At 46.9% G+C, this 25,507-nt stretch overlaps 1 protein-coding gene and 1 long non-coding RNA gene across 16 annotated transcripts in view; one reads left to right on the forward strand and one right to left on the reverse strand.

The window, feature by feature from the left end:
• Positions 1-16,051, forward strand: part of LOC139437160 (uncharacterized) — a 29,652-nt gene extending 13,601 nt beyond the window's left edge. For 2 of the 3 annotated variants that reach the window (XR_011646864.1, XR_011646862.1), the window contains 3 exons: positions 3,640-3,756; positions 11,973-12,093; positions 14,881-16,051. This is a non-coding gene — a long non-coding RNA (uncharacterized lncRNA). The remainder of the gene's footprint in view (positions 1-3,639; positions 3,757-11,972; positions 12,094-14,880) is intronic. The other variant, XR_011646863.1, reaches the window with a different exon arrangement.
• Positions 1-24,347, reverse strand: part of SP2 (Sp2 transcription factor) — a 29,567-nt gene extending 5,220 nt beyond the window's left edge. The window contains exons 1-4 of one of the 13 annotated variants that reach the window (XM_058284072.2): positions 24,045-24,347; positions 20,869-20,959; positions 6,633-6,709; positions 4,925-5,899 (exon numbers count right to left, since the gene is read on the reverse strand). In XM_058284072.2, the coding sequence (XP_058140055.1) occupies positions 4,925-5,899; positions 6,633-6,709; positions 20,869-20,959; positions 24,045-24,101 (1,200 nt within the window). In that variant the 5' untranslated portion in view covers positions 24,102-24,347. The other 12 variants (XM_058284071.2, XM_058284082.2, XM_058284078.2 and 9 more) reach the window with 12 other exon arrangements.
• Between the last annotated feature and the right edge of the window lie 1,160 nt (positions 24,348-25,507).

A 25,507-nucleotide genomic window follows, 5' to 3' on the forward strand; every position in this document is an offset into this window, starting at 1 on the left:
TCAGCTTGGCAAAGATCTCAATATAAGAGCTAAAAACTTCATGACCCTGAATTTGGCAAAGGATTCTTAGATATGACACCAAAAGCACATGGACAAAAAAAAAAATAGATAAACTGAACAGCAACACTAAAAAGTCTTGTGCTTCAAAGAACGCCATCAAGAAAGTGAGAAGACAGCCCGTAGAATGGGAGAAAATATTTGAAAATCATATATCTCATCAGAGACTCATATCAAGGATATATAAAGAACTCTTACAATGCAATAATAAAAAGACAACCCTATAAAAAATTGGCAAAAGATCTGAATGCACATTTCCTCGAAGATATATACAAATGGTCAAAAAGCACATGAAAAGATTCTCAGAATCATTCATTAGTCATTAAGAAAATATAAATCAAAACCATAGTGAGCTACTACTTCATACCCACTAGGATGGCTAAAATAAAAAAGTGAAATTAGAACCCTCATATGATACTGCTGGTGAATTCTAAAACGGTGCACTACTTTGAAGAGTATGGCAGTTCCTCAAAATGTTAAACACAGAGTGGTGACCCAGCAATTCCACTGCTAGGCATATACCCAAGAGAAACTGAAAACATATGTCCACACAAAACTTTAAATAAATGTTCACAGCAGCATTATACATAGTAGCCAAAAAAGGGAAGCCACCCCAATGTCCATCTACAGATGAATGGATAAGCAAAGTGCTTCAGTGATAAACAGGAATGAAGTGCTGATCCATGCTACAACATGGATGAACGTGAAAACATGATGCTAAGTGAAAGAAGCCACACAACAGGCCACATACTGTATGATTCCATTTAAATGAAATGTCCATGGGAAGAGGACTTGGCCTAATGGAAGCGCTTTGAATCCTGGGCCTCCTTGATCCGTGTGGAGCTGGCCCATGAGCAGTGCTGATACGCTCAAGGAGTGCCCTGCCACGCAGGGGTATCCCCCGCGTAGGGGAGCCCCACGCGCAAGAAGTGCACCCCGTAAGGAAAGCCGCCCAGGGCGAAACAAAGTGCAGCCTGTCCAGGAATGGCACCGCACACACAGAGAGCTGACACAAGATGACGAAACAAAAAGAAACGCAGATTCCCGTGCCGCTGATAAGAAGTGGTCACAGAAGAAGACACAGCGAATGGACACGAGAGCAGACAATTTGGGGAGGGGCGGGGAAGGGGAGAGAAATAAATTTAAAAAAATAAATATTTAAATAATAATAATAATAAATGAATGAATGAATGAAACGCCCAGCAAAGAGACAGAAAGTAGATTAGAGGTTGCCAGGGGCTGGGGAGAGGGGGGAAGAGGACTGGGAGTGACTGCTAGTGGACACAGGGTTTCTTTTTGGGCTGATGAAAATGTTCTAAAGTTAGTGGTGATGGCTGTACAACTTTCAATATCCTAAAAGACACTGAACTATCCACTTTCAAAGGGTGAATTTTATGGTATATGAATTATAATATATCTCAATAAAGTTGTTAAAAAACAAAAACAAGGGTTGAAGCACGTAAAGAGATATAGGCACCAACCTGGAAGAGCCCCACCCCCCCATGGCCAAAACTGGAACTGTGTGAGCCACAAAATAAACAATGTAGTATTGGATTATAACCCAAAGTATAAAATAAGCATATGTGAGTGCATACTGATATAAATGACTGAATAAATAAAATACATGAGGGAGAAAAGATAACTCTTCCTTATGGGAGAATCCTGAGGCATGGATGGTGCCCCCCACCCCAAATATGGGCCTTAATTCCTGCCTCCACCCCTCCCCCAAAGATGGGCTGGATTTAATGACCTGCTTACAAAGACTACACAAAGAGAGAAGCAGTACCTTCACAGTGGAGAAACCTGGCAAGATCCTAACTTAACCATGCGACAGGGCTGACGTGAATTCCACCCTCACATAACATGGTGAGGAGGGTGCGGTGCCTCTAAGGCATACTTTCCAAAAACGAGTAACCCTAGTCAAGTCAGGAGAAAAACAGCAGCCAAACCCAGACTGGGGGACCTTCCACAGGATCCCTGGCCAGAACCTTCCAGACAGTCAAGGGCAGGGGAAACAAGACTGAGAAAATGCCACAGACCAGGGCAGAGTGGGAGCAGGGCCAAGTAAATGCAGTGTGGTCCCCAGGGGTGGGGCGGGGTGGGGGAGGCTCTGGAACAGAGAGAGGACATTCATGGAAAACTGGTGAAGGCCAAATCAAGTCTGGAGTTTAGTTAATAATGTGCCCATGTTGGTTTCTTATTTTGACAAATGTGCCATGATAATGTAAGATCAGGGAAACGGGGTGAGGGATATGTAGAAACCCTCTACTGTCACTGCCGTTTTTCTGCAAATCTAAAGTTATTCTAAAAATGTGTCATAGTAAAAGTTTGGTACTGAAGCATGTGGGTGAAAGTATCCCCCCACAAAATACAAATTAATTACAAAGGGAAGAAAAGTAACTTTATGCTACAGAAACCCGCCAGACACCACTTTAATCATCTACCAGTAAGGGGACAAATTGAAATCATGCCCCACTCTGTAGGATGCAGTGAGAACACAGCATTGCTTCTGTGATGTTTCTGCAAAAAATGCACCTAATCAGGAGGAAATACCAGACAAACCTAAACTGAGCAACATTCTCCAAAGTAACTGGCCTGTAATCTCCAAAAGTATCAAGGTCATGAAAGTCAAGACAAGACTGAGGAACTATTCCAGATTAGAAGAGGCTGAGGAGAAAGGACAACTCACTGTGAGCCTGGATCAGATCCTTTGGCTATAAAGGAAATACTGGGTCAAGTGGTGAAACCCAAATGGGGTGGCTGAATTAGCTGGCAGGATGCTTTAGTGCTGATTTCCTGGTTTTGATGGTTGTATGTAGAATGTCCAGGTGGGTAGGAATTATGGCCTATCTACAAACCGCTCAGAAATGACCGGGGGTCATGTTGGCAATTTATGCTTAAATGATTCAGAGAAAAAATAAATTTCTTTATAGAGAATAAAATCCTGTTGTGATTATGATTGGGGTTATTTTTAATTCCTAGATTATTTGGAACTGTGTTTCTTAGTGAAAAACAAACCAACCGACCTCATGCCACCTCTTAATGAATATACAAATCTCATTCCATTTTTTGATATGTTCACCTTTTGTGAATCATTGCTGTTTTCTGCGTATTGAAGTTTCTGTTACTAGAACATTGTTTGTTCATAATATAGAGCAGAGGTCAGCAAACTTTTTCTATAAAGGGCCATATAGTAAGTATTTCAGGCTTTGAAGGCCAGAAGGTCTCTACTGCAATGATTCAACTCTGCCCTTGTGCAAAAGCAGCTAAACAATACGTCAACAAATGGGTATAACTGTGTTCCAATAAAACTTTATTTACAAAAACAGGTGACTGGTCAGATCTAACCCATGAACCACAGGTTGCCAACCTCTGATACAGAGTATAATACTTTTTATTTAATTGTGCACATCCTTTGACCCACTTTTAGGAATTTAGCTATAAGACTGGTACTGCCTAGATGTACACTTAACAGGGTATTAGTTGTATAAATAATAGTACTTTGGGATAAAGGAAAATAGTGTAGTCAGTAAAAAAATATTGTAGCTAAATGTTTCTGTGTATATATAATTATTTCCTTAGGAAAATCCGCACTCAGGTTCTGCCTCCATCATTTCAGGACATGGCACCTCAGGGAAGGGAAGCAATGCCAAGAGTCAGCGCTCTAAGAAGCAATCACCTCAGTTCTTCACCTTTAAGGTAGGCCTGATTACAGAACCTCAGAGATAATGTGACAAATATTATTAAGTAAATTATACATCATTTGGCAATATGTAAAATGCCAGAAGGGAGGAGAACGTCCTCTAGGGCAGGCCGCAGGTTTCCTCCTGCTTGACTGCTGCTCCCACAGCGCAAATTCGACTACTTCTCCACCCAGGAGATGGCACAACTTCCTGCTGCCACTCACTGTGACGCCTCAGCTTTCTCTCTGGAAACAACTATGTTATACGTCCCTGAGTGGCAGGAGCTTCCTTTTACTTAAAAAAAACCCCAATTTCCCCAAATCTCTACCCCCAATTTCAATGGTATCACCTGCCACATATTAAGACAAAAAGAGGCAAGGTGGAGAAATGAAAAGAGAATGGGGTTTGAGTTGAACTCTGGCTTGTCACTAATTCCCAGGAGATCCTGAATGCTCTCTAACTTCTCTGAGCTCCAGAATGTCCAGCTGCAACACAGGCCCTGTCCCTGGCACTTCACAGGCATGCACAGTGAGGAAAGCCAGCCTCCCAGGGCCAAAGAGATAATGGAGCATTAGTGCATTAAGAAGAGAGAAGAAATGCCAGAAACCAGAACATTCTGGTTGAATTGCACATCCCAGAGGAATCTAACTTCAACGTCTAAATGTCCCTGCCACAAAAGTGGGCTGCTCTTCCAATTTCTTTTTCCTATATTTTTTTCCCTTCCTTTTTCTTCTGGTCATGATCACGATCATGGAAATGCCCAGCGTATTTCTTGTTAATTTCATACTTTACATCAAACTCTGTGGTTCTGACTTGAATCTTTTCATTCTTGCTATTGAGTAGAAAATTCTATAATGTAAAATAATTTATTAAGAAATAGATACCACCCTCCCACCCACTCATAAAAGAATCCCATAAAGAAAAAGCTGGCCACAATATACCTGTTTGATCTGATTTCTAAAGCTAACCTGTACTTGGCCCTCTGAAATGCAGAGAGCCCATGTGCCAGGCAGGAATGTCCACTTACTGCCCATCCCAGACAATACTGGCTCCCTACACTGAGATCAAGGCAGGGGGTACATCAGCAAAGCAACATCTTAAAAAGCAAACCAAAAGGTAAGCCAACGTCAGCAGTGTAGTGCTGAGGAGGAAAGGGAGGCAGGCACAGAGGCCCTGTGTGGTACCTGAGTAGGTGTCGGCTCAGTCGCCTGGATCTGAAAGTTCTGGGAGGGCTTCTGGGGGACAGTGGGGAGGGTGGCGGATGCCGCCTGCACCACCCGCAGGGCCTGCTGGGGGATCTGCACCACCTGCTGCTGCTCCGCCTTCGGGGGTACCACCTGGACCTGCTGGACCACGGCTGGCTGGCCCCCGCCGGGACTCTGAACGATTAGCAGGTTGTTTCCTGCCTGGATGATGTTGTCTGCGGTAGTCTCAATCAGCACGGTCTCCACCTGCTCTGCCACGGCCATGGGGGGCTGGGAGGCAGGAAGGCTCTTCTTCCTCACTTTCTTGTTAGTCTTGGACAGTGGGGTGGGGGGGCTTTCAGTGAGGAGCTGAGCGGAGGCCCCCGTGTCACCGGTGCTCACGAGGTTGTTGACAGGCAGAGTGAGTGTCACGTTGCCGCCCCCACCAGTCAGCTTCACCACGTTGGCCCCGCTCTGCCCGGGAGTGGTGGTTGTGCTCGACTTCTGGGCAGGGGCTGGCTTGATGGGGACAGGCTTGTGGCTGGATGGTGAGGGTGTGATGATGGCTTGGTGGGTGCCAGGGATGATCTGGATCTGGTTGGTGAGACTGGGCTGCACTTGGATAGTTTGGGAATTGCTCGCCTGGATCTGAGGGACCGCCTGGTACTGGATGTTGGCATTTGATCGGGTCCCTTTGTTGATAATGGTTGGATTCTGGATGGCAAACACCAGCTGCCCCCCAGGATAAGACGTACTCAGTTGTGACCCCTGAATTTGAAGTATGTTTCCTTTGGAGGACAAGATTCCAAAGCTGTTCTTGCCGGGACTGAGAGGGAGAGGGGCAGGTTTGATTGGAACGAGTTTCCGTGGTGTGGGCTGGGGGGGAGCAGGAGGCGTCACAGCAGCTTCCACAGCTGGGGGGCCAATTTTGCTACATGTTGCGGCCAGCAGAGCTAAGGGAGACGGTTGGGAGTCCTGCAAAAAAACCAAGCAGAGGGAAGGGGTGAGACGTGAGGTGTGTGAGCCCAGCCACCCTTCTTCCCTTTAGGATCCTCTCCCCTGGCAGCTCTCAGCGTGGCTCTGTTCTGCCCCTGTGGTAAGCATGTTGTTGGCAGTCTCCCCTGCAATTGCTCCTGTCTCCCCGTCTTCCTGACTTCTCTGTTAAGTGAGGGAGAAAGGGTGGGGAACATCTTTCTCATACAGGAAATCCCAGAAGCACCCAAAGACAGGGTGAACTAACACGTCCCTCCCCACTGGCCTTGCTTCTAACAGGAACACCGAATCATCCCCAGGTTGTGAGCTTTCCCAGATGGAGTTCCCACCACAGGGACTGAGGGGCAGCGGGAAGAATAAACGCTTCAGTAAAAGTGTTTTCTAGTGCTTGGTGCCTATGACTCCATACGCTTTCAAGGACACTGCCTCCATTTTTCTTTCATGGGCAGTGGGGTCTGGTGGAAGGAACCTTGGGTTTAATCCTCTTTTTTCTTCCCCAACTCCACTGTGAAACCTGAGGTAAATGGCCAAGGCTTCTTAGTTCAGAAAAATGTGGATGCCTGAACCTTCCCTGGACTCATATCCCAGGGTATTCTCAGTGAGACTGTGCTGGTGACAATGCAGAAAAGGAGTTTTCAGAGTGTTCTAACGTCAGCCTCAGTGAGACCTTCCTGGCAGATGCAGCCCCATCCCGTGGAGCCCGGTGCCCACTCGCCTGGGTGGTGGGGGCGGCGGGCTGCAGGTAGTCACTGGGACTGACAGCGGCAGTGGCAGCCATGCTGGTCTGTGGATCTGCTGGAAGAAAAGAGATGGAGTAAAGCACAAGGTGGCCAAGAGATCCCAGCTCATGGACCTCAGATATTCTTTTTACCTCTACTCACTGCACCTTGGAGAGAGGTAAAGGGCTCCTTCCCCACATCTCCCTTCTCGAGGTGCACACCCTGTTTCAGTGAATGACCTTCTCCTCTCCTCAGACTCCATTTGAGGCCATGAGGACAGCTGATGCTGCCTCCAGTGGACTGTGTCTTCCGGCCACGATAGCCTGGGAGAACACTAAGATGCCAAGACTGCCTGCAGTAAGCTGTGCCACCTTCCACAGCCCTCTCTCTGCTGGGCACTGCCGACTCTCCTTAGCCAGAGTGGAACCTCTGAAGTGGGCAGGAGGAGCCCCCTAGCTAATCCTCTAGCTCCAACTCCAGTCTCCTGCTCACTCTTGCTGCAGCCAGATGCCAGGCTAGCCTGGGAGGGAAGCATTGCTCAGCCACGATTCCTGGCAAGGAGGACACAGCTGTTCCTTTCGGAAGGCCTGGGTGTTTTATGCTCAGCAGCACCACAGAGGCACCTAGGCCCCAGCTAGCAATTTATAGCTCCGGGGTAATTTGAGTGAATTTATGCCTTTTCATAGGACAAGAAATTTGACCTCATAGTTACCACCAAGACCAGTTAGTGTCAATGACTGAATATAACAAGAAGGATGAAAAAATAATAAATTCCATTTTTGTTTAAAAATGTGGTATATATCTCTACATGAATGGAGTCGAATAGTTTAAAAAGGTCTCTAGATGTGGGGGGAGTGGGGGGTGGGGGCGGTGGGGTTGAATGGGACCTCATATTTTTTTAATGTAATATTTTTTTAAAAAATAAAATTAAATTAAATTTAAAAAAAAGGTCTCTAGGAATGCTAAAACATTCAAAGCCAGTTATAGCTGGGTGATAGGATTTTGCTTGACTTAGAAATTCCCCACCTTATTTTTATATATTTTCTTATTTTCCCACAATGAACATACTCTATTATATTTATTTTTTAGTAAAGGAAAAGAAAGAAGATTGAGGAGGTAATGAAGAGACTCTCTACGCTCCAGTCTGATCCCCCTTTTCCCTCCCTCCCCAAAGAAAAAGACAGCAGGTAAATTGGAAGTCATGAGAAACTGGGGAGGAAGAATCTAGGCCATCTTAAGAGTAACTAAATCAGGAAGGAAAAGAACTCTGGGCAGAGTCACACTCGCATCCTAGACCTTTGCAAAGTAGATTTCAGGAAGTTCAGAAACAAGGAGTAATTCTTCAGAGATTCTAAAAGGGAAAAGAGCTCAAGAAAATGAAATTCTTACAATAAAAATCACAAACCATCCCAGTGTTGAATACAAGGAGAAGAGCTACATAAACAAGTGTGATTGCAATCACTTTTACTCTGATGCTTCTCTGTCAGTTTTGCTTGGCATCAGCCCATACAGGGAATGAGCAGGAAGCTTGGTTGGGCCTAGAGACCTGATTTTAAAGGTCAGGTGTAAAGAACCAAGGTGATCTAGGCCAGGAGAGCTGGCATTTAAAGACTGAGCCCAGAGATGGACTGTGAAAAATATTGCAGATCACTGAAAGAGCCCTTAATTTAAAGAAAAACTATACTTGGGGGGAAACAGGTGTAACTCAGTGGTTGAGGGCCTACTTCCCATGTATGAGGTCCCAGGTTCAATCCCCGGTACTGCCTAAAAAACCAAACCAAGTCAACCAAACAACAAACCAAAAACTATGCTTGGTTCAAGAAGAACCAGGAAGGAATTAGCCCCTTTTGGGCATTCAGCAAGAAGAGGACAGAGGTCAGGGAGAAAGTAGAGCCATTTGTTAGCTGGCCTCTCTGTCATCTCTCTTTGGGGGGATGTTTCTTAGGTGGGAAAAGGGAAAGAAAGGTGCTTTGGGGGAAGTGAAGCCCACAACAGGTGATGGGCTGGTAAAAGGATGCACCAATACTTCGAATGATTTCTGGGCTCTAAGCTCAAGCAGACTGCACTGCAGGGTAGCGAGTGACTTTGTAGACACCCTTACAAACTTGGGTGAGGAACCAGAAGGCAGCTCAGGGCAAAATCTTATGTTGGACCTGAAACATTAAAAACATTATGAACACTGATCTGTGGCAAAATCCTGGAAAAATGATTCAACAGCACTGAAGCTTAGGAAAGGAAGATGTGGTCACAAGGAGTAAGTGTGCAGTTGTGAAAAACAAGTACTGCTGGAGAAATTTTTTTTTTAATTGTGTTTTGGATGGATAAATCAGGAGAATGGTAAACACCATGCATTTTATTTCAACAAGGCATGGGGCTGAACTTTCATAATATTCTTGGCAGTAGAGAATGTACAGAAAACGTGGGCCAGATGATAGTTTAGTTTGGGGGCTGAACTGACCAAGCCTCAGTGAGCACCGAGTGCCATGCCACCCTGCGCACCTGCTGCTACAGCATCAACCAGTGGGCCTCAAAGGAGGAATGTGCCCCAGGCCCAGGGGCCACAGGCCCTCTCCTCCAAAGCTCATGCCCTACCACAATTTCTTTTCACCTTCAGAGATCATCTTTTTGAAAATGAGCATTATCCTATCGATCATAGGTGACTGTTGCTCACCCAAAGTCCTGCCACATTTTAGCACCCGCATTTGGGTTTACGACAGCACTGGTGCCAGGTGGCACCAGCATAACTGCACAGCCTAATCAAGACAACTGGTTCTGCACACATGGTCCACGGGTGCAAAATGAAGGTCCCATGACCCATCTTCAGAGGTGGTGGGAGGACTGTTGTGCGGCACAAGCGCGCTGCAGGGTGGGCTTATGGGACCTCCGGGAGCCCCAAAGTATGGGGTCTGTGCCGTCTTCACGGTGAAAGCAGCAATTCGGGTTCATGAAACATCTTCCTCCTACTAGTGATGTTACCAATTTGAATTTTACTGTTTTTTTTTTTAATAGTTACTAATTTGTTCATTTTTTTAGGCACTAGATCAATGAGTTGATACACAGGTATATATGTTTGTACATAATTAAGTGAAGCTGTAGCATTATGATGAAAACAATTTCTCCTTATAATGAAAATGAAAAAACATTTTTCTTTTACAGCAGTGGTATTCATACTATTTTTGACCATGAACACTAAAACAATTTACATCAAGACCCAGCATGTGTGTGCATGCACAAACGTATGCACATACACACGATACCTCCCTGTCCTGTGCCCATGCAATAGAAGTTTCTTGAAACAAAATTTACCCTTACTATATGTGAGGTACTTTGCTATTTTTCAATCCTACTTCATTTTTTAAAAGTGCTATTTGTGACTCACTTAAATTGGTTGTATGACCTAGAGGTTGGAAATTGTGGCTTTAGAGTACTTTATCTACTATCCAAGTTTAGAAAACAGTGCAGAGACCCAGTGGGTGAGCTAAACTTGCAGATGTCACAAAGCCAAGGATTGTGAAGACCGTGCGTATCAGTATCAGGGCTCAGGGAGACCTTAGAAATGGCGAGGGCCATGCTGCAGGGCATGAGGCCCCAGACCTAAGCAAGGGCTTTGAGCCTGGGGTCTGTCGGTGGGATGGCTGGTGCGTTCGTGCCTCTCTCAGCCTGCTCACCATCTGTGGAATGCTAATGTCCTTATAGGTCTGTGTGGCTTCAATAATTTATATGATAAGCATCAAGCACAAGACCTGGCAGATAGTGGGAAATCAATAAATGGTGGTTTAAATTTTGAAGTTTAATAAATCCTGCACTTAACGTTTTAAAAAAAAATCGGGAACAATGTAGCTCGAGTGGTTGAGTGCCTGCTTCCCCTGTGAGGTCCTGGGTTTGATCCCCAGTACCTCCTTAAAAAAAAAAAAAAAGCACATGAGCACATGAATTTGGTACGAATGACAAGGCTTACCAGTGGTCTGCATGTGGAAAAGCCCCAGTGGTTTTTGACTCTTAAGCTAAATGGGAGCCAACAGTTACTAGGTATGGTTGCCAAGAATATGACTGCAAGCTTAAACTATATTTCTAAAAGTTCAATTGCAGAACAAGAAAAATAACAGTCCCAGTGTATTCTGCATGCTTGGGTGACAGCTGGAGGGTCAGGTTCTGTCCTGAGGGGCGTTCTGAGAGGGGAATTTTCAACTGGAGCGTGTTCAGAAAAGAGCAGCACTGGCTGTGACCAGGATGCCAGAGTAGCGACGTCCACCCGGATATTTATTCCAGATGTGGGCCCACAGGGCAGAGCCAAGACTTTGGGATGGGAATTTCAAGAAGGCAGATTTCAGTTTAATGTGACAGAGAGCTTTAAAAAGTAGGACTCGGTTACCTCTCGAAGTAATGTTCTCCCTTTCCTGGAATCATCTGGCCAGAGGCAGGATGTGTGTGTGTCTGTTGGAGTGGGATGTCTATATGCGATGGAAAGGAGGACTAAGTGCTCTTCAAGGTTTTTATAATTCTTGCTGCTGATAAAAACACAGGATTAGTTCTGGCAGAGCTGGGAAGGGAAGGCTCAGGTTAACTTGGCTAGAAGTGGGGAATGACTCTGCCTAGACACCCTTTGTAATGAAATGGAGGGATGTCAGAAAAGGACAGAGAGCAAATGAAATAAAACAAAATGAAATCTGGCCTGCCACTTCCTTAATCACGTCCCTTTCACATTTCCCTCTCTCCCCCTGCAGTCATTATGACCCTGGACTCAAACCATTTGCAGATGGGCTGGGCTCAGAGTGATTCTTCAGAGTTAGGAAGTTAAAGCAGAAGCTACTGGAACAAGCTGCAGACTGCTGGCGCCTGACATTGCACCATTTCATTTCGGTTTCATTTTCCTCCCCAGCTGGCTCTTGAAATACTTCTCTGGATCTCAAACCAGTACTTTTAAGTCTCCCCCCTAGTGTTATCCAGGGCTTTACGGTCCCTGGGCTGCACACCCAGGCAACCACAATGGAACCATCTCCCTGCATTGCAGAATTACATCCTGGGGTTAACCATGAGAGGGGAAAGAGAAGTATTTCCAGTTTATAAATGTTTATAAATGAAAAGTGGCTATGGGAAGGTAGCACAGATACGTTAACTGTAGGACTATGATCAAAGGTACTTTCAAACCTCATTAATTTGTAACCTTATATTTAAAATGTATAATTTGGACATAAATTGTGCTTCACTTTTCCTTTATACTATTCAGAGGCTAAATGGTGTATGAAAACTGCAAAGGGACTCTTGGGCATGGTTAGGTAATTGTTATATACTACTTCCACCATTTTAATAGTACTATTTGCTTTTTTTTTCTTTAGGAGGTACCGGGGATTGAACCCATGGAAGCCGCTCAAAGCACTAAGCGATACCCACTCCTCGACCATTTGCTCTTAACAGCAATTTACATCCAGTTCCTGAAACCTGCATTTAATAACACTGGTAAGTGGGATTACTGCCTATGCTCGAAAGAGCTGCATGTCTTTCAAAGTTAATCCATTTCGATTTTTCATTAATTCAGGTTGGCTAAACCTTCCTCAACAGCCCCAAATCAGGAAAAGTTTTACAGTAATCTACTAAGAAAGTAAGTCCCTCTCTTGGGCTCCCAAGGAAGACTTCAAGGGCATAAGACAAGGCTTGAAGGCAGCATGGAGGGGCAGGGATGGTGGGAAGGAGCAATTATAGGTGCCTGATGGGGTCACTTTCAGCTTTCCTTTCCCCATATTGGAAGCCAGTTTAATTCCAAGACCAGCAGAAAAGCATCCCAGTCTCCACATTCTTGATGTACTGACTATCCCTCTCTCCCTCCCATCTCCTCGAGCTACAGCCTTCTCTTCTTCCTTCCTTGGCCAAACTTGGAGAAAAGCTGCCAGCACTTTGCTGCCCCTCTCCTTTCTTTCTCACTCGCTCATTCCTTGAAGAGCTGCATCAGGAGTCCACACCAGCCTTCTGCTGAAATTGCTCTTGCCAAGGTCACCAAGACCTCCTTGTTGTATCCAGTGAATGCTCTTGAGCAGTTCTTGGCCCTTTGATCATATCCCCCCTCTCGAAACTTGCAAGGATTTTCTCCCACCTCTCTGGCCACTCTTCCCCTTATGGGCTCCTCCTCCTTTGCCATGCCTTAAATATGGACATTACTCAGCATCTGTTCTCTCCTCTTCCCCAACACCCTTTGCATGGGTGACTGTGCCCACTCACATGGCTTCAGGTACCTTCCACAGACAGATGACTCCCAAGGTTATGCCTCTGTAGGCCCCTCCACTTGAGCTGGCCACAGATACTTCAAACACTGAGCTGTCACCTTGACCCATTCCTTCCCGGCCACCACAGGCCTCCTTCTAGCCCCACAGCTAGCCTTGAGGACACTGGGCTGCCTTGCAGGCTCCTGCCACTCTGGCTATAGCTTTCCTGACTGCAACTATGGTTCCTCCCCTGGAGGAATTTCATTCCCCTCAAACAGGCCTTCTGCTGGCTATTTTGGTCAGCTCAGCTGGGCCCAAAGCCAACAAAACAGTTTCTGAGCCCAGTCTTTCCCAGTTGCCTAGTGTGGAAGAATTCTGAGCTGGTGAGAGAAAACCATGCCATGGCTGATTTTAAAGAAGGAAGTTGGACTTCAAAGGGAGCTGACAAAGAAGCTAACAGAGTCAGTTTAGATGGGGGAAGCAGCAATGTTGTAAAAGGCTCCAAACTGTTCAACCATTTCTAGGAGCAGATCTCCAGTAATCATGACGACCATAGTGAAAGAGCTCAGTAACACTAAAATGGCTTTCATTAAATGTGAACAACTCTGGGCAATGCTCCCTAATGCCACAGGCCAAAAGAGGAAGGTCAGTAAGGAATGGAGCTCTTGTCTCCTGTCAGACACTTAGGTATCCTCACCTCTACCTGTGACCCCCGGGCCAGTCTTATATGTTGCCACAATTTCATCAAGAAGTTAAAATCTTTATCAGTTAAGATCCATTTCTATCCTTCCTTTCAAGTAAAACTTGCAAGAGTTGCCAATACTTGCTGTCCCTAATCTCTCTCCTCCCAGACTCTCTTGAACCTGTTCCATACAGATTGTAGGCCCACCCCCCATGCTGTCCCCTTCAATGCCACCCAAACTGCTCGGTACCAGTGACCTCCTGGTCACTAAATCTGGTGGTTAAGTCTTCAACCTCATCTTCCATATTGCTGACAGTTCTTCCTTCTCCTTAAAACACTCCTTTCCAGTGCGCCTGCACTTGCCAGCTTGGCCTCTTACCTCTCTGGCTGCTCCTTCTAAGCCTGTATGCAGGTTTCTCCCTTCCTCAAATTCTAAACTATTGGGCTGCCCCAGGGCTCAGCCCAAGGACCTACTCTCTCTTCTGATTACACCTACTTCCTAAGTAATTTCTCACAGTCTCTTGGCTTTAAAAACCAGTAATACATAGATTCAGTATAATGACAAGTCCCAGATTTATATCCCCAAGCTTGTATTTCCTGCTACCTCCTGACATCTCCACTTGGATATATTAACAGGCATCACAAGTGCTCTAAACACAGCTCCTGGCATCTCCCTAATTCTTCACCTCCTGCCATCTTCCCCACTGCAGTGAATGGCAACTCCATCCTTCCAGCTGCTCAGCCCTAAAACCTTGGGCTCCTCAACTCTTCTTTCTTCCATACTCCATATTTGACAGAAAAAACTTCTGGCTCTACCTTCACAGTATATTCAGAATCTGACAACTTCTTACCACTTCCTGTGTCATCATACCCAGGTCCAGGCCACCATCACCTCTTGCCTAGATGTCTGCAGAAGCCTCTGAGCTAGGCTTCTGCCTTTGTCCCCTTTCAGTCTAGTCTCAATATGCATCCAGAGACCCATCAACCTTTTATCAAATCATGTTACTCCTTGCTCAGAGCCCCCCAATAGCTTCCCATCACCCACTCAAAGTATGTCCCCACATGATCTGGCTCCCATGACTCCCCTGAGCTTCCCTCCTGCCACTCTTCCTAAGTCTGCTTCAGCCATGCTGGCCTCCCTGCTGTTCCCAAGCTTGCCAAGCAGGACTCCATCTCAGGACCTCTGCAGTGCTATTCTCGCTGCTTGAGTTCCCTAACCCCCCCCCCCCCCGATAATTTCATGTTTCAGGGTTTTACTCAAGAAAAAAGACCTTTCCTAATCACCCTATATAAACTATAACCCCTTCCCCCCATACTTCCTATCCTCCTCCTCCTCTTTTTTTTTTCCTTTTTCTCTCTTACAAGAATCTCCTCTGTCACCGTCCCACCAAATAGACGTCCAGACACCTCCTGCCCTGCAAACACCTGAAACAGTCCGGTCCAGCAGGACTCCAACCCTACTCCTATCCTCCTCTTCTATTTTCCCCATAGCACTTCTCAATGTCAACAGGTAATTTATGTTGTTTACTTGTTCACTAAGATGAAAGCTTCCTAAAGGCAGGGACTTCTTTCTGCCTTAAGCACTGCTATACCTCCAGTACCTAGAACACAGTAGATGCTTAATATATATTTGTGGAATGAACAAATGAATAAATGAATGAATCCTGGACGTTTCAGAGCAGCAGATCCTGAATGGAAAGCTTAAGAACCAAAGGAGGGGTATATGGGGACCTCTTATATTTTTTAATGTAACATTATTTGTAACCTATGTATCTTTTTTAAAAAAGACAATTAAAAAATAATTAAAAAAAAAAAAAAAAGGACCAAAGGAGGGAGCGGATGTGCCTCAAACAGTACAATGCTTCCTTCCCACATGGGAGGTCCTGGGTTCGGTTCCCAGTGCCTCCTGAAATAAAAAAAAAAAAAATTTAAATAAAAGGCAAAACAAAGGAAAAACCAGCTCAGGGTAGCCAGTGTGGCTTAGTGGTTGAGCACTAGCTTCCCACATAGGTGGTCCCGGGTTCAATCCCTGACTGGTACTACCCAGGTATTAGATGCCTCCTTCCCATGTATGAGGTCCCAGGTTCAATCCCCAATACCTCCTTTAAGAAAAAAAAAAGAACCAAAGGAGAAAACCCAGCACTAGGCTGGGATCAACTTGACAGGTGAGCTCAGCATGGCTGGTCAAAACCATGTATTCTCCCAGTCAGTGATCTGGTCCGAGAGGGAAACCTTAATCCCACCAGTCACCTCACAGGTGGCCCTCTGCAAAGGCAGCACAGTCTGATTCTGTTCCTGGACAGACACTTTAAAGCACACAGCTCATCACCACACACCAGGAGCCATATTTCAGTGTTCCTTTCAAAACATGTATTGGAGGAAAGTTCTTCTCCAAGTGCGTCAGCATAATGAGGGTGGCTGCAGTCTGAATACCTCTTGTCTGCCTCCACCCTCCTCTCCCCCTAAACCTGACCGTGTCACTTTGAATCCTGTCTGGGTCACACCCCATCGCTGGGAAGGGACTCCGGAGAAGTTAGTAGGGGGGGTGGGGCAGCAGGGGGCGGTTAAAATGCTTCACTCTGACAAGAGCAGTCCCATGAAATGTTGCGACATTTTTGTCAAAGAATACTGGGCCTTGGAATTCTGTCTCAGAGAACAGGAGAAAAAGAAACCAAGATCTACCTTTTCTCCCTGAAGGATATTGTTATGTATAAATATAATGCACATTTATTTGTGAGTCACTCCCCACATTCACCCCAGGTTAGAATGGGCTTGTGAGCCATGAGTGGTGATTTCATTTTCCCAGGAGAGGGCTGCCTTTACAATTTAGTTTTGAGAAGGCTGGGAATGTCTTGGTCTGTTATTTTTCAAGGCTGATCTGAGAATATTTCCAATTAGACATTGACCAGGGACAGAAATATTCCACTTCCAATCACATGGCCCTGCCTGTCATCTCTTATTCCCTATTCACACTCTCTCGGAGGCCACTTTGTGAGTCCATCCAATCCCAGAGGAGAGGTGACAGGTAATGTCACAGAGAAGGCTCTGGAAAGACAATATTTGGAAATGTGCAGGCCAGTGCCTGCTAGTTCCTGAGCCACTTTCAGACCAGGAGAGAGGCCGGCCCACCAGCCTACATCACCGCTGGCATCTCAGAGCTCTCAGCATCAAAATCCACAACAGTCATTGAAGCTAAACCTTAGCAATGTCATGCAGCGGTGCTTCTGACTAGATACAGCAAGAAATTCGGACGCTGACATTAATTACAGCTAAGGAAATGAGACATCCAAAAGAAGGATCAAACAGTTGTATCTACAAGTATGCTCTTCCCGTAACACAAACAGCCTTGATATCTCAACACTGCTCAGAGCTACTCAGTGAACTAAACCAAGAAGCATCTAAACTGGACACATAGCTCTTTTGTAATCCTGAGCAGAGTTCACCTCCCAAGAGCAAGCCAGCCTGAAGCCCTCCCTGATGAGCAGCACAGCAATCCCCACGTCAGTGGCAGCCTTGGAGCATCCTGCTACATGGTGGAAACTGTGATCTCCCCTGCACTGAGCTTGTTCCTGGGCTCAGCATCCCAAGAAGCAGTGGAAAAATCAGTTTTCCATTCTAGAATCCTGTCAACTGGAACAAATCCACCAGGTATTGCCTTGGGAGTATCTCCTCAAAGGCAATCTCCAATCCCTTTCCTACTCAGGCTGACAATGCCCTTGAGTTGGGCATGTGCAGGTTTTTATACTGTTCATTCATCCGTCCAGCCTGCCCCTGCCCCCGTAGATTACTGGCGACCTCCCCACCCCAAGACAATGTGGCTAACCAAAAAAAAAAAAAAAAACACTTGCTGATAATTGATGAAAAGTGTCTTGGGAAAGACTTTCAACTACATTTCAAAAATATAAAGGTGTAAGTGCCAGCTCTTTGGAAGAAGAAATAAAGAGAAGGAGCTGGTTTTCCTCCTACAGTAGCCATAGGCAGGCTTTCCTCCCTCCTACAACAGATCTAGAAGCCACCCAGTAAGTTCCAAGCGCAAAAACACTAATAAATGTATTTTATAATGATGTCCATTTCTAGGCCCAGCTTACACTGATCTGGTCCAGCCTGTAGGCCGAATGTTCCTGGTTTATAACTTGCTGGGAAATTCACAAATCCAGTTAAACTGCCCAAGTGGGTACCCCAGACTATCACCCAATAAACTCATAAGAGAGTATCTGGGGAGCTGATGTGGCTCAGTGTTTGAGTGCCAATTTCTCACATACAAGGCCCTGGGTTCAATCCCTCGCCTAGGTATAAAAAAAGAAAAAAGAAAGTATCTGTGCTTTTCCAAATAAATTTTACTCTAAGTGTACAGCCTGCAAGATTTAAGAATGGATCATATACACCACTACATCCTCAACTTCCTATTACACTACACACCCTTTAAATTAGGGTGACTTTCATTCTGTGGCCATTGTCTAGCTCCTCCAAAATAAATCCTAAAGTTTTCAAGATACACAGCGTGCGGGGTCTTTGATTTGTGCATATAAAGAGAACAGAGAGGGTGAAGATAAGTCTTAGAAAAAGAACATGCTGTATTTCTATTATAAAAATGGGGTAGGACATGGGAGGTCTGCGGTTCAAACCCTGGGCCTCCTTGACCTGTGTGGAGCTGGCCCACGCGCATCTGCGCGCAAGGAGTACCACGCCACACAGGGGTGTCCCCCGCTTAGGGGAGCCCCACACGCAAGGAGTGCACCCCGTAAGGAGAGCCGCCCAGTGCGAAAGAAAGTGCAGCCTGCCCAAGAATGGCGCCGTGCACACGGAGAGCTGACACAACAAGATGACGCAAAAACAACAAAAAGAAACAGATTCCCGGTGCCGCTGATAAGGACAGAAGCAGTCACAGATGAACACACAGCGAATGGACACAGAAGAGCAGACAACTGGGGGAGGGGGTAAGGGGAGAGAAATAAATAAATCTTTTTTTTTTCTAAAAAAGGGGGTAGGGAGGAAGGTCAAAAGATGGTTGAACCCAAGCCAATCTACTGGTTGGCTGCAACAAGCTTAGAATATTTTCGTAAGGGCCCTGGTGGGACAGCTCTTCCTGAAAGCAAGCTTGGAAACTGTCACATGCCTATCGTAAGGGGCTGTTCCTCAAAGTGACCCTGCAACTTCCCCAAAAGGCTACTATTAAGCCCTAGAAGAAGGAAGAAGTTCAAGGCCAAGATATTATAATGAACACTCCATCTATACTAAACCCAGATATTTGCCAAGACCTTTTTCTCTCCTCTGGCAAGCCCCCAGAGGCTCAAATCTTAATAGAATTTGAGAAAATAAAAGCTGCCCAATCTATGTGCTAACAACAGTGATGCCAAACTCTTCCTCCTGAAGCAAGTTCTCCCTGCTGGGCAGTCAGGTGAGGATACATTAATGAACTGTACCTGGATCTCTTTGTCAGAGTCTGTGTCTTTAACAGCTTAGCTCAGGGGGCTTCATAATTATGTCAGACCAGCTGTTTTTCTTGTTTTTAAATGAAGAGGCCAAGCCTTCATACAACTAAACTGAAGAACTAGAATTAGAAAACTTACCAATTGCCCCAGCCAATGAGAATCCATTTCCAACAGGTATTAACGCCTGTTAGAAGCCACTGGAACACTGACATCATCAGCCCAATTGATAGCTTGTCTGACAGATTCACCCCCTTTCTTGGATACAAGAATTTAAAAGAAAACAAGACACTGCAGTTATATTCATTATTGCAGACAACGGGCCTTTGTATTATTAATCAAAATTATTTCTGTGGTGGTTTGAACTCCACCATCATTCCCTTTGTAGTCTCTGTAAGCTGGCCAACACCCTAAACTTTCCAGTCCTAACAACCTTCTTCTCATCCAAAATATCAACTCAACACTTAGCCCTCCAATGTGATATGTAATGCCTTCTGGGGTACAGCATGCCACTGTCAGTGCCTGCCAGAGCACCTTCAAACAGTTCTGACACCCTTCTTTCTGCAGTGAAATCTGTGTAATAGAGGACCTGAGCCACTCACTGCTTAAAGATCTACAAGTCCCTCTGCTTCTCCAAGAAACAACCTCAGCAGGAGAAAGGAACTTTGGGAGAAACTGCACTGAGAAAAGCCAAAGGGAATCCCCCTGGATCAAGTTAATTAAGAAACGATTAAACATAACAATATACTGGGACCAAAACCGAGGAATGAAGTGAGGACAGGTTTCTCAACTGCTCAGTTCCTTCTGAACTAAAATTAGCAAACCAGCAAGTAAGCCAGAAAGTATGGATAAGAGGCTGAAAACATAACTCAGTAATGGGGAGGGAGGTGGGGTAGAGGAAGAAAGTTAAGTAGCCTTTTTACTTCTTTAGTCATTCCTTAGGATCGTGTGCGCTGAGCTTTGGGATTTCAGCACTCCCCCCACGGGACGTTAGGTAATCTGCTGGGAGCTCTGTCAGCAAGTCTTTAAATTTCTCTTCCCACAATTCTGCCACGAGCTTGCAGTCATCTAGCAGTGTCTCAAAGATCCACATGAAAACACTGAAAGGTTTCTGCCCACCCCAGAGTCTAAGACGACAGATCATCTGTCTAGGGCGTGCCCTAGTGTCCTGTCACCATCTGTCGCTTGGGCTACTTCGGAAACTGGGTTGGCTTCTGTGTTCGGCAGTGCCCGCCTGGTTGGCACCGTCTGAATTTCAAGCATTTCCCAACCCTGCTCCTCTTTGCACTCCGCCGAGCTCTGAAGCGCTGGTGGGCACCCAGGGTTAGAGGGCAGGTGGGTCCCCCCAAACAGGGCAAGCACGAGGGGCGTGGGCCGCCTCCTCGGAGCAGACCCAGGCTTTGTCCACCCGGCGGGCGGCACTGAAGCAGGTGGGCGACCGGGTGGAGGGGCTGCCAGCCCTGCCCCAGGTGCCCGCTCCTCTCGCCAGCCCCCGGAAGCGCCGCCCTCCCGCCCAGCGGGCTCCGAGGGGGCGGGGAGTCGAACGCCCCCTTCCGGGTGCCTCCGCCCGGCCGGCCAGCCCCGCTCCTCCTCCGGGCGGGAATCCTCCCTCCCTCGCCCCTCCCGAAGCTGGGCCCCGGCGCCAGGCCCGGCCCCAAGGGGAAACCCCAGCCCCAACTACCCCTCCCTGTAGGCTTCTGCCCGTCTTCCCGACCCTTGGGGGCCGAGAAGACCCCACCGGCAGCGGCCAGGACCCACCGCTCATTACGACATCTTCCTCCCTGGCCTCCGCCGCCTCCGCCGCCACCGAGAGCCTGACACCGCCCGCCTAGCACCCGCCAATCCCGGAGCCCGCCACCGCCCGAGCGACGGCAGCGCTCACCAATAAGAATTCAGTACCTTGGGGACCGACAGCACTACTAACCAATCAACGAGAGGCACTGAGAGCGACGTTCGTTTGGCCAATAGACCTGTGAAATGTCATTGATGGACGATAAAGGGCACCAACCGGAAACCTATCAAAGAGTGAACGACATGTTCATTAGCCAACTGGAGGGAAGTAAAGTCCCACCCACCAGGGAGTTGATGGACAGCGGCAGGAAGCTGGGTGGGGCGGGACTTAGCTGAAGAGTGTTTTTTAATTGGTCGGGGTTGACCTCCCACCCACCTCTAACCCAGAAGATGAGTGATAGATCTGCCCTAAAGCCAATCGGAAGTCCTTAGGGTGAGGCCAAGAAATACCCTTATAAATAGCATACACGTTACGCCTTAAGCCCGGCGTCACCCTGGTGTGGCAGGGGCTTTGTCCTGCGCTTCGGCAACAGCCCTCTGCCACGCCACCCAAAGCCTGGTGAGTGGAAAGCCACTAACCTTTAATCCCTCACCAGCCATCGTTTTGGGAGTGGGAAATGTGCTCCCAGGCGCCCTTGTACTGTAAGCCTTTGCGGTTCAACACCATACTGGGCATTAGGGTTAATGACACTTCCAGAGAGGGAACTGTTTTCAGTGCATCAGTTCAAGCTCTGGCTAATCCTCGCCTGGTTATTGAAGCGACCACCCCACCCCACAATCGGCCGTCTGCCAATGAGTGCATCGCAATCTTCTGAGCCTCTTTCTGAAAGCAGATTCCCGACGGCTGCCTCTGGAAATCTGATTCAGTACATCTGGGCGTGCCTGGAATCTGCATTCTAACTAGCACCTCTGGTGGACTGTCGTGCACGCTGAAGTTTCAAAACCACTGCTTGTTCTCTGCCCCACTTTAGCCCTTTGAATGAGGTACAGTGAGTAAAGCCCTTGGCAGGCACTACCCCAGTAGCCCGGGTGGGTTTAACTTTCTCTCCCAGGTCTCTTTCCTGTGGGTGAGGAACTTGGGAAGGCTCCTGGTGTTAGTGGGAGGGCACTCCTCTGACAGACCAGCCGGTTATGAAACCCACACCCTTGTTAAAGAGACATCTTAAGCAGGGTACTGAAACACCCTAGCCTTATGCCCTCAGCGGTAAAATGAGGTTAATCACACCTACCCCTTAGGACAGTGCCCCCACCCCACCCCCCTTTTAACCATAAACCCCAGTGGAAAACTTTTCTTGGCGACCCAGTACACTCATTTGTTATGAATGTTATAACTGAAGCAAAGTTTCAGAGAAAAATCTTCACCCATACTACCCATGATGCTCTCGGATATTTTCTATTCTATCCTACCTTATTTTCTCTCTCTTTTCTTCTTTTTGCTCTTGACTGGAAGTTTAAGGAAAAGCACTTCCTTAAAGGGTTGGTGTGATAAAATAATATAAAATACAAAGCAGAGTGCCTAGTACAGAACAGATGCTGAATAAACGTTAATAGTTTCTTTTAGTCTACCTTCTCAGTGTTAGCCTTTGAAGGGAAAAGTAACTTTAGAGGCAACGTCATTCCTCTAGTTAAAATCATTCATTGGATCCCTATGTGCTTCAGAATAAGGCCCAAACTCCTTTCTAGGCAAACAAGGTCCTTTAAGCTCTTTACTTATGTTTTTCATGTTTGATCTTCCTCCTCCCAGCCCCCATATCCTTCCTACAAATCCTTCCCTTTTGCCTCAGGGAAAGTTTCCACAGTCCCTAAAAATGTATGCTTCTCTGCTGTTTCCTTTCTGACCTTATCTTCCTTTCTCCTTCTGGCAAACTCCTGTGCATCCTTCAAGACCCTCTCAAAAGAGCTCCTTCTCTGAGAAACCTCCTGGCCACAGCACTCCCATCCAGCCACAGCAATTTCCTCCTGTGTGCTTCCGGGGCTGTCCTTCAGACATTTAGACAGCTCCTCTCTGTCACACTATACTATACAATTTTATTTTCACTTTGGACCCTTCTACTATACTCTGAGCTGCAGTGGAAGGACTGAGTTCAGTCCGCAGAGCACGCAAGAAATGTGTGTGTGCTGAGTTAAAGGATGAAAATTTGCATACAATTACATCTACATATGACTTACTTATATAGACCATTCATTCTGTTCCCAAGCCAAGCCATTTTTCAAGTTAAGATTGCTTCACTGTCAAGCCAAGGACTCCACCCAGGTTCAGTGACTCAGCTATTTAAGGTACAAAGACAGGTTTTTAGGGGGGAGGCGGGGTTGAAGATCTTGCTGGACCACTGTCCAACTTCTTCTGGGACAGACGCAGGAGGGCAACTGCGGCTGCTTCCACCCCCAGAGGCACCAACACGAAGACAGCAGAAATAGGAGGGAAAAAAAGTGTGCAGTTTGTGTATGCAGGGAATAGGGTGCGAAAACTTAGAAGAATTCAGAAGCAGTTTTGAGTTACTTGAATGGTTTTTGCCCTTTTAAAGACTGCCATTTTAGTTTTTCTTACTCCTCTCTTACCAGAAACATAACCAAGGAAGAGGGGACTTTTTAAAGGGAGAACCCCTTGTGCTTTTGTCAGAACCTCTTTGGGCCTCACTCCCAACCCTTCAAAACCATCACACAAGTTTGCTTCCTGTAGATTTCTTTCAAGATGGCCCCCTCCTCAACAGAGAGGAAGGAGGCCAGGAAGACAGCCTCTAAATGCCCACCTTCTCCCTGGCCACTCTTTAAACGCACTGGAGAGCTGCTGAGAAATTCTGAAGTCTGGGTCCCATCCCAGACCGAGGACTCTCGAGGGGTGGTTGACCGGCATAGGTAACAAGAAAATCCTCAGGATTCCAGTGGACAGCCACATGTCCAGAACCACTCCTTAGCACAAGGCTAATTTCCCACTGGGGGCGTCCAAGGAAAGAACTGTGACTTGTCAGTACCCCCTTTCTCCACCCACTCCCATTCCTCCCCTTTCTGAATTTCTCCCTGGGCCACCCTACCTGCTGTGGTCTTCGCCCAGCCAGAGCCGACAGGTTGTTGCAGCTGTTGTGTTTTTCAGCACCACCAGGAAAGACATCTCGTCCCCTCGTATTTTGGGGAGCAGGTTCTCTCTCAGTGATATTTTCCTTCTTGTCTCCAACTGCCTTTCAGCCTCTTCCTACTCACTTTCTCCCTGTTTCTACTTTCCAGAGCTGCCCAGTTTCTACCACGAGAGGCTCCATATTTGTCGGGTCCACCACTGCACCTTCCACTCCCAGTACCTCCCTTGATACTTACTGGGTGCTCAGTAAATGTCTGTTGACTGACAGACTGTCTCCTTTGAATACGTCTCATGGACCTTTCCCCCTTCTCTTCTAGGCCCAGCTTCTTCCACCTCCATTTCACTTCTCCTTTTCCATCTGGCTTGTAAATCCCTTCCTTCTTTATTCTCCCACCTTTTCCCTACTTCCTAACATTCTCCTTGTGGCTGTGTGGCTGCCCCCAGCTGTACCACAGAGTGAGCGTCTATCCCCTGAGGATAGACTGGCTCTGGAGGGAGGGAGGTAGAACTGTGGTCTCGGCCCTCAGGAAGCTTCAGATTCCTCACAGAGCAGAGCTTCCAGTGAAGGGAAGCGCAGGGCGCGCCTGGGGCTGCCTGTCCAGAAGGGAGACGGTCAGGCCAGCCCTCGGCCACCAGCTGATCCTCACTCATCACACCCAAGCTTTATTTTTATTTTTCCAAGAGTTACAGCCAGTTCAGACCTCCAAATGCTACTAATTCTGCCCTAGGGATTCCTCAGCAGCGTCTGCTTCTCACTTTTCCCTTCTCTCGTTTTCTACTTTCTCATCTTTTCCTTTTCCGCCTGTAGAGAAATCAAGCTGCAGATGCTTCAAAACATCCTCGATGCTCTTATAAGCAGACTCAGAGAAAGATTGTCGTGGAACAGACCCCTAGCTTGAATGAATCGTTATTTTTGCCCCTCCCCGCCCCGGGATCCACCTAGGGTTTCAATTATCCAGGTTCCCTCACTCTTCTATGTGCCTGAAAGGTTGAAAGAAGCTGTAAAGTGTATCTCCCTATTACCCTTTGGCTGCCCCCCACCCCTTGCTCCAGGCTCACGCACGTCCCCGCCCCTCCACTGCCCAGGGGCGCCGCTCCCAACCGTGCCCTGACACATCAACTCTGCCCCCTGGCATCCTGCCCAGGCCGATGGCTGTCCACCAACTGCCACAGAATCTTCCAGCAAGGACATTCCACCCATCTTTCCCGACAGGGTTCTTCCTTCTGCCCTGGTTGTTCCTACCCCATGCCCCTTGCGGGGGGGTCTGTGGAGCCTTAGGAATGAACCGCCTGCCTGGGAGAAGGAACCCTTCTTTAGGTAGAAGGCGCTGGAGCCGCCTTAGTCTTTGTCACCACCAGGGGGCACCTGAGGTGTTTCCAAGGGCAGCTTTAATCTTGACTAGAAGGCAGGCAGGTAAATTCAGTTCAACAAGCATGTATTGAACACCTACTGTTTGCTAGGCCCTTGCCCTGCTTCCACGGGAGACTGAGCGTGTGCGCTAACCTCTACAAAGTGGCTTCTTCTTCTTCTTTTTTTAATGATCTTGGGCTGTTTTAATTTCCTTTTTTTTTTTTTTTGGTACTGGGGCATGGGATTGAACCTGGGACCTCGTATTTGAGAAGCTGGAGTTCAACCATTAAGCCCCATCAGTTCCCCAGAATTGGTTTTTTCATTTGTCTGCTTGTTGTTTGTTTTTTT

This window comes from Dasypus novemcinctus, chromosome 21 (genome assembly GCF_030445035.2).
Source record: "Dasypus novemcinctus isolate mDasNov1 chromosome 21, mDasNov1.1.hap2, whole genome shotgun sequence".
Lineage (NCBI taxonomy): Eukaryota > Metazoa > Chordata > Mammalia > Cingulata > Dasypodidae > Dasypus > Dasypus novemcinctus.